The 9,355-nt window shown below is 38.5% G+C and overlaps 2 protein-coding genes across 3 annotated transcripts; both read left to right on the top strand.

The window, feature by feature from the left end:
- Positions 1 to 768: 768 nt before the first annotated feature.
- LOC146456984 (uncharacterized) lies at positions 769 to 3,601 on the top strand. 2 transcript variants are annotated; one of them, XM_085092447.1, is made up of 3 exons: positions 769 to 1,024; positions 1,202 to 1,500; positions 3,473 to 3,601. In XM_085092447.1, exons 1-3 carry the CDS (start codon positions 940 to 942, stop codon positions 3,599 to 3,601), a joined length of 513 nt encoding a protein of 170 aa, XP_084948573.1. In that variant the 5' UTR covers positions 769 to 939. The 2 variants fall into 2 exon arrangements, with proteins under 2 accessions (XP_084948573.1, XP_084948572.1); XM_085092446.1 differs by having other exon boundaries at positions 769 to 1,030.
- A 4,752-nt stretch (positions 3,602 to 8,353) lies between these two features.
- Positions 8,354 to 9,314, top strand: LOC146456983 (uncharacterized). Its single transcript, XM_085092474.1, has 2 exons — positions 8,354 to 8,575; positions 9,171 to 9,314. Exons 1-2 carry the CDS (start codon positions 8,405 to 8,407, stop codon positions 9,312 to 9,314), a joined length of 315 nt encoding a protein of 104 aa, XP_084948600.1. The 5' UTR covers positions 8,354 to 8,404.
- Positions 9,315 to 9,355: the final 41 nt, after the last annotated feature.

The following is a 9,355-nucleotide window of genomic DNA, read 5'->3' as shown; positions in this document are numbered from 1 at the left end:
CTTTCGCCTACTATTTTTAATAATGGCACCTGTAATTAATTATTCATACAGCTCTGAAAACGGTTCTTCCGCCTACTCCTATTCAAATAGGTCATGACGACGTCTATCAGAAGAAGTCCCACAGCTTTTAAGAAAGTTTGAAGACAATAACGACCTTACAATATTGTTTTTAATTCAAATTGACTTTTCAGAAACATCTCAGCACTCTCAAAACACTTTCCGGCAAAGTTGAAATACTGACACAGTTTCATTTGCATTTTTCAGTAATGATCGAAGCAAATTTAAGACCAAAAATTGTCAAACGCCGGAGGAAGGGTGAAAAGAACACGGACTGATTTAACGTTTGTTTGATCAACGTTTATAGCAATTTTGCGATTCTCCAACCGTTGTACATATTTGAAATACAAGTTTTTTTTTACCACAAAGGAATTTCTCAATAATATTTTCGAATGGTAAAAATACAACACGTCTCGTTTTCCCATAAGTTCAGCGCGCCTATCTGTCATTTTATACTTTATTAACATTTCGTGTTTTACAAACAGCGATCAACGAAAATTAAGCCCCTTGTTCGGTTTTGGAGTTGCATGCACTGTTTTGATTATGTGAACACGTGACACTGGGAGTACATTGGCCGATAGTCTACACTGCATTTCTCAAGCTTCTAGATACTGTATGAAACTATATTCATTTTCTTTACCATTTCGATGTTTGCTGAAGAAATACGTAAAACGTATCATTTGGGGCGTCTACAGACGCACATATGCCGGCTTTAAATTAATTACACCTAATTAACCAATTGAATTGAATTCAGTTGTGACATCAACAGAACCTAACTATACATTTTATATATTGCCACATTCAGCAGGTGCTGAAAAACATCTAAACGATGTTTGTGAAGGAACTGAAATACAGCCCATAGCTTGGAAACTGAAAGTGACGATGAAGAAAGTTTCAGTACTTCGGAAAACGTTGATTTTTGCAGTGGCAGTCGTCGCCTCATATTCAGTTGTTCATGCTACCAAAGGTAAAGGTTTTTTCTACTTTTCATTCTTACCTTTTTAATTTCTCTGTGGCCTTTGACAACTTGTGTATCCCGATAAAACGGACGATTTTTGCACTATTAATGGTTTCGTTTTTCGTACTAGTGTTTCGCCAACTTTTTTTATTTCTAAACTGAAACACTCATATTCTTTTACTTTAGAGATTGTAGCTAACAAAGGGATCAGCCGCGGAGGCCCAAGCCGTCCTATAGGTTATGCCAATTTTAAGGAGCACAAATTCTCCTACCTGAACATAACAATTCTTGGTGAAAGTCTCGTTGAGGGGGATTCTGTCTGCGCGCTGGCCTGTTTGGAAACCGCACCGTGCTTCTCTTTTAACTTGGCTGCCTTCCCTGATATCAACACCGGAAAACTTTGGTGTGAGCTGCTGCCATCGGACAAGTACAACAACTCGCATAAGTTCGTGCACAGTAATTACTCTCATCATTTCAGTATCGCGGTAAGTTAAATTTCTAATTCAGTATGATAACCGTTATCTTATTAACTGTAAATTTTATCCTCAGCTGTAATGCGAATTAATTTTTTACCACCTCGTAAAATTTCTTTAGCGGGTGATCAAATTCTCTAAGGTGTTAGGTTACCGTTATATCCTAAAAATTGTTGGGAACAATTCATTTCGCGAGCGAGATTCTTTGACGGAGACATAACGTTTGCACCTTGTGAAATAGAAGCGATAGCTGTTGTCTCCTTCTGCCGGTCTCGAAAGACAAAGGACTGCGCCAGAAATGTCAGTTCTCTGGTTAGAAAATTGGTCGAAATAAGGCAAATATCAGATGGGGGTATTTCTTGACCTCGGTGACAACGTCGAACTATCGCGTAAGTCCGTTGCATGGACAAAAAGCCGACCATCTGAAGACTCCTTTGTAATCGAATAGATGGCTGACATACAACACGAGAAAACAAGAACGAGTCGCCTAAGATGAAACCTACAAAGTTGCACATGAATGCTATTCGTATTAGGAGTCTTACAGGGAATATATACATTTTGTAAGCACAATGCAACTTTCCAGCAAAGCCAAAGGGATCCTTTACTGCGTCTTCACTCTTTGCGAGGGAAACGTGCGGAAGCGAAAACATTGCAAACGGACACCAAAAGACAAAACTGCTTATCACAAACAGGAGCAAAGAGAAATTCATCCCTTTATTTTCTCCAACCAGAAATTATCGTCCTTTTTAATTCCTACCAAGAAATACATCTTCAGTCGTGAATTGCTCCAATTAAACATGAAAACCAGCAAGAATGGCGTCTTAAAAGGGGCGCTTTCACCTGTTTTTACTGTCACTTTGAATAGCGAAAAAACATATTTGTTTCGATGGGGACATTAAAACAATGGTTCAATTTTGTTAGAAATAGCCCTACTAGGGCACAGAAACTAGTATCAATCATTTTTGCCTGCGGATGACTAGGGTAGAAACGGATTGCAACTGAAAAAAGTTGGCCATTTTTTTCAAGTTCCTCTAACGAATTTTGGAGAAATTGCCAGAAAGTGATTCTAGTTTGTTCTTACCCGAAGAAACCATTTCATATTTTCCTCCCGCTGCTCTAAGAGCGATTTCACTTTAAAGAAGGGGTTCTTTGTCAAATATTCGAGCTGTTTTGGCCAACATACAGAAATGTCTCCGTGACAATGCCCCTTTAATGTAAACTTTACAGCAGCTGAAAATAATTTTAGCAAAACAGAACTGAGACATGGCCAGGCATCTCTAATGATAATATTCTTTCCCTGAAATCGTGATCCAAATATTACAAACAGACCAAAAGCAAACTTCTACTCTATGAGTGCTAACTGAGAAACGGCGGGTTGCACAGGAAATTTCAAACAAAGACCAATTTATTGGAACAAACTCAAAAATGACATGCCTGCTGCTACTGAACAACATACCCGAGGGACCTTGGGAGAATATTGTATCTGATCTGTTTTACTATAAAAGATATCCGTGTCACCACTGTTTGCAGAACATAGGACTTTTGGAGGATTCCTTTTTTTATGTTACAACATCGATAGTGGCGAAAAAGTAACTGAGAGAGACGATAACATCTAACTAGTATTTACAAAAAGTATATATGAAGAGGAAGTCTCATTTACAGGGACATCCAAAGGCTTAACGCACACGGCGCGCATAACTATTCGCTATTAGCTGGCCATTCATACAACACGTGCACGTGTTCGCATTTATATGAAACATCGGCCCACAGTCATGATCGTTTACTAAATGTTGAAAGGAGTCGCCCGTTAGAAGCCTAAATACTGTATTTTTCTTATCTTCAAAGCTAGTAGCAATGAAGTAACTGATTAGTACTATTATTATTATTATTATTATTATTATTATTATTATTATTATTATTGGTTAAAATTTTAGAAAACGACCTCTGGCTAAAATGACTAAAAAACTACTTATTGTATTTGCAGTCACCTTGCAGCAGTTGGCCTTGTAAGAACAATGGCAAGTGTGTGTCACTGTACGAGGAAAACAGCTACGTATGTGCTTGCAAGAAAGGATTCACGGGAAAGAACTGCGAAACAGGCAAGAACCATTGATGTTGTACTGAGATTTCTGTTTACAATCTATGGCCTATGCAGTCCCAATGAGATCGATTTAGTAGCCGCTTTAGAGCTCCGATCTGAATTGAGAATCCGCTTAGGAGACAGCTTTAGGTATTTCGCCACAGACAAAATACAACGATGAAAAAAAAAAAAAAACACAAGACAGACATAATATCACTGACTAAGAAAAAGAACATCTGAATGCGGTGTATCTAGAATTCTACTAATTTGAAGCTAATGGAACTGAAACAAATACAAACAAAATAACGATGGAAATAGTAGACAATTGATCTGTTGTTGATTAGCGAGGAAATCTTGAGGAACAGTAGTCTAAAACTGACCGATGGACTGACTACTTAACCAGCCAACCAATGAACCATTCAAACAACGAACCCAGAACAACTAACCAACCAAATCTAACGCACTATAACAGGGGCGTAGCCAGGGGAGGGTTCCAGGGGTTCCGGAACCCCCCTTCTCACGTCAAGGAACCCCCCCTCTCCCATTTTTAACAGTGATTTTATCCCAGCAAGAGTGTAATGGACTCTTCTATGCTTACAATAAGTACAGTGAACGTCATTGTGGTATCTATTTAATGCGTTTCACTTGCATTTTCGGAGACATGAGCAAAAACATTTTAGGTAAAACTAGTAAGCAGCACGTCTGCGAACTCTTACAGTTGTAAAACGATTTAATTTTTCCTACGCGTTTCGTGTGACTAACGCACACTTCGTCAGTGAGTTTTACAATACAACATAAGTGACCTGTATATATACCTACATAAAAGAGTCAAAGTTTTAGCTAAAACTGTGGGCCCCAAAATTATGTCACGCACATAATATGTCACACCTTGCACACCTTTTCGCCTGTTTCCTACATGTAAATCCGCTAGCGTAGGTGCGTTTTTACGAAATGTAAAATTTATTTTAGTCTTTTATGTAGGTATAGTATATGTAGGTATAGGTATAGTATAGTATGTAGGTAGGTATATATACAGGTCACATATGTTGTATTGTAAAACTCACTGACGACGGGTGCGTTAGTCACACGAAACGCATAGGAGAAAATAAATCGTTTTACAACTGAAAGAATTCGCAGACGTGCTGCTCACTAGTTTTATCTAAAATATTCTGGGCTGGCGTTGATGAACATCAATTACCACCGAGAAACAAATATCGAGGAAGTGATAAACACGTTTGCTCAACGGCAACTAAGGCGTCTTCTGTTTGCGTAGCGTAAACGCCAAAGTCTTGTGCGTACGTAATGTAAGGATTTTAGACCAACCGTTTTCGTTGGAACCAATTTGGAACCCCCCCTCCTAGAAATCCTGGCTACGCCCCTGTATAACCAATTTAATCAAACAACCAACCAATACTGCAAGGAATCGGATAACCAAACCAACTAAACGAAACCAACTACTCAACCAACCAGCTAAAAGCGAACAAACAAACCAACCAACCAACCAACTAAACCAACCAAACACCCGACCAGTAAGACCAACCAATCAACCAATCAAACCAAACCGACCAACCAAACAAAAAAAACAAGCAAACAAACCAACCAACCGACAAAACAAACCAACCCAAGCAAGCAAGCTACCAACCAAATAAACAAATCATCCAACCGACAAAACCAACCAACCAACCAATCAACCATTTAAACCAACCAACCCGACCAGCCAACCAACCAACAGAACAAACCAACCAACTAATCGATCTCCGATCAAAGTGCTTATATGCCCCTTTTTCGTCGCTCGGCCAATTAGGATTAATTTTACCCTCAGTTAAAGGAAAATTACAAGAAAATGCCTTCTGTTACAACAAATCAGCGTTCAGTAATTTTGCCCTCTGTATAAGATTGTCATTGTTATTGTCGATGAGCAGTTCGCTGCATATGCACTAAAAAACTGCAGAATGGAAGAGGAACTTGTTAGGTTCGTACAATAAACAGACTTCTACAAATGGAAGTAAAAAGGAAATGTGGAGCTCCGCTTTTAGGCTTGGCTAAATATTCACATATTATTCCTTTGTCTGCATTTAAATTAGCCTCATTAGCCTCGTTGAAGTGAAGTATTATGTTGATTTTTGAACTCAAGAAAGAGGTTGGTAAGGCTAATTTGAATGCAAGCAAAGGCCGGAATATTTGAAAACACCAGCCATTTTTGCATGGAGTCTATTAATGTATTCATTCTAAATGATTTATCTGCTATCGGGAACAGAATGAAAGGAAATCAGCAACGATTAACTGCAACTTGGTAGATACAGGGCTGAACGAATAGGCGTTTTTCTTTATTTAAAAAAAATTCACATGTTCGCCTTACCCACTGACAGCTATCGGGAAATGTTCGGGATTATTGACACAGTAATCGTCTTCGAAAATTTTCCAAACATCGTCTGAAATCTGTTTATGATTTTATTCCTGTTAGCATATAGGTGAAATCCGCCACATTTCTAAAAATGTTCCCTTCGCAGTCTTTCTTCGTTTTTTCTTAATTTTTTTTTATACACAAAATTCGAAACTAGCTACAGTCGTCGCCTTCGTAAGGCGAAATTCAAATTCGTCGAAGCACCTTTCATTTGCGCGCCTTATAAATTCAGTAACATCAAAAAAATATTCTTTTGCGTGATCGCACATTAATTTTAGTGAACAATATATTCAATAAAATTTTAAACCATAGCTAAACAGTCAATAGCATCAATGAACAACCAATACAATTTTGTTGATAATCATTGGCGCGCTTATACAAACAATAGAGTGTTTTTTACATTCTTTTCGCAAAAATCTCTTTGACGAATTTGAATTTCGCAAGACGTTAATGAAAGTCTTGAAACTTAATTGAATGTTCAAAATTATACAGATATCCTTGTGGAGGGTGCATTTCGCGTAATTGAATGCCGATTGGCGGAAATGAATGTATTTTCGCAATATTATGTGACTTTTAAGCCTGGTTTACACGTACGACACAAGCATAAGCACAAGCACAACCAGAAGCACAAGAAACCTACGTGTAAACCGGTGCGACGCAAGCATACGCGTCTTGTGCTTGCGCTTGTGCTTATGCTTACGTCGTCCCGGTTTACACGTACGACGCAAGCATAAGCGCAAGCACAAAGAAAAGAATCTGAAAAACAGTGACAAGTTGTCAGCGCACATAGCTAGTCCGCCATGTTGGAATCAAATCTCGCGCCAAAAGGCAGTCCAGCCGCTTGATTCTGCCACTTTTTTATGCTTTTGCGCTTGCGTATGTCACCTTATGTTGTGCTTATAGCACGTGTAAACATCCTTGTGCCTATGCTTGTGCTTATGTTTATGCTTGCGTCGTACGTGTAAACCAGGCTTTAGTGCAAATGATTGCGTATTTTCTCTAAATGAACAGCAATAGGAGTATAGTTGATGTTCGCGGGCGTAAATATGTTTTTAACCCGAATCAGGCTCATTTTAGAATGAGTTCTATAATAATTTGAGAGGGCAATCAACGACAGTACAATAAGCGTTATCTGGAACGCTGCCGGCGTAGCTTAGGCGTTTATTTCTTGTATAAATCAAAGATTTTATTGTCACATACGCTTAAAACTTTGGCAGAACACCTCAAAATTTGCCAAAAGAATCTTTGCTTCTAAGTTTTCAAAAGGAAAATTACAGAATTCTTTAAACAGCAAAGAAATAGTAAATTACAAGTTTTAAAATTAATTGTGCAGCTGCTAAACTGAGCGGGTTTCGCTGGACAAAGACAAATTTACATTCACCTCGCCGTCGGGTTGGGTTAGAACAAAGGGATAAAATATATTTCAGCCCACTGAATTTTCCATTTTAGCCGGCGAAATACGCCGCAAAGCCGGACGAAATTATTATAATCATTCTTTATCCAATGTTACGTGGATTTGAAAGCAGCAAAGAAATGTTGACGAAAGCGATTAAATGACGGCTATTTTCTCGGTTATATATTATAATTCTTGATATCACACGGCTGCTAGGCCGGTAAACTCTAGAGTTGCATTTTCCACTTATTCTGATTTTAATGATAACTTTGCACCCACTAAGATACAAATTTCGAGAAAAAAAAGAAACATTTTTTCAACAAAATTTTATCTACCAACCAAAACTACCAATGCCACCTCTGCTTAAAGTAAAGCTGCAAACATGATCGTCAAACACAGTTGCAATATTTTGTCAGAAATAGTAACGTTAGTTTACATAACAACAGGGGCAGACAACGGTTCGTTTAAGTGAAATATCTTTTCGGAGGGACTTTATCATGTAAGAAAACCGGTCGGATTTAGATGCAGGAAAAGCTGTCGTTTTCTTTGCCAAAATGCCATCCCAGATTTACACTGGAGAACTAGTCTACTTTGGTTTACACTGTTTGCAGAGGCATGTGTCGTTTTAAAGTGCAAAATAAGGCAGGCTTGCATTATTTCATCTTTTTCCAATTCTGATAAGGTAGGTATACTTATCCCGGCACCTTAAGAGAAACGTGAAAGAATCCTCTCAAACAAAGCAGAACAATCCAAACATTGACTATTTTAGCTGTAGTTTTTTAATGCATGTCTCGTTTGGTTTGACTAGACAAGTATTTCAACACGTAGGCTTTTTTAAAACGCCCAAACACTGTGAGGGCAAACCTTTTTTGATCTAGGTCCTTCCAAAAATAATCACACCTTTCACTTTTTGTCTCATCAGTTTCAATTTAATTCGAATCTTTCAGTTGCATATCGTGAACTGGCCTTCCCTTCCTTTTTCTTCTTTGCTAACAAGCGTCTGAAGAATCACAACATAACCACTGTCGAAGTCCGAGATATGGATGCTTGTGAACTACGTTGTTACAATGAACCCAACTGCGTCAGTATTAATTTTAAAAATACAGCAAGTGCCAAGGGAACATACAGATGTGACTTGAATAACGCCACTCATCGAGGACATGATGTGGATTTTGTACACACAGAGGGCTACCTATACCGTGGGGCAGACGTAAGTTCTTCTTTTTCTTCCTCTTCTCCTTTATTTTTCCGCTTATTACTTTCTAGGCTTTCGTACTTTCTCTTAGGGAAGTGGTCAAAACTACTACACCTGAACAGGACCCACCAAACCACAGAATAGATGGTGTTCTCTGCCTGCACCCCCTTTCTCAACGTCAAGTGTTGGCGCTTAATTGCATAGCCACCCCTCTATTTTGCAGAAAAAAAGAATGACAATGAGATTCAAACCTCACTTTTATTGTCTATCTAGCAGTGCGACTCGTGCTTGCTGAATGTTTATGTATCAACTCAATAACATTTTGTAGGCAATGTCCGTAAGATAGTTGGTATCCTCGATAACTCCCTTACCCGGCTGACAAGGTGGGTCCTCTTCGAACAAACTTGTTATAACCGGTTCCCTTATATCATCCGTTTTCTTCTTTTTCGCCTTTGAAAATTTTATTGTAAGTGAATACTAAGCTTTAAGTATTTTTATTCTTTAGAGTGCTACTCTTAAATATTTGCTCATTACAATTTTTTATCGAGCAACAAATATGGGTCATCTCTGTTAATATTCCCATTCATACTTTATTTTTATAACTTTTTAGAGTGCTTGTGATAGTGCCCATTGCGCTAACGGTGGTACCTGCCAATCTGGATTCACAGACAAAGGATATCGGTGTTTGTGTCCGCCTGGATTTATGTTTGCACACTGCGAACAGGGTAAGGAGCAAAATTCCTCAATCATCTAGAACTGTTCGTCTGCAAATCTGTGGCGTAATGGACGACCAAA

The sequence above is a fragment of the Pavona decussata genome, unplaced genomic scaffold (genome assembly GCF_977016875.1).
Source record: "Pavona decussata unplaced genomic scaffold, jaPavDecu1.1 SCAFFOLD_250, whole genome shotgun sequence".
Taxonomy (NCBI): Eukaryota; Metazoa; Cnidaria; class Anthozoa; order Scleractinia; family Agariciidae; genus Pavona; species Pavona decussata.
This window is presented reverse-complemented; position numbering and strand designations above follow the sequence as displayed.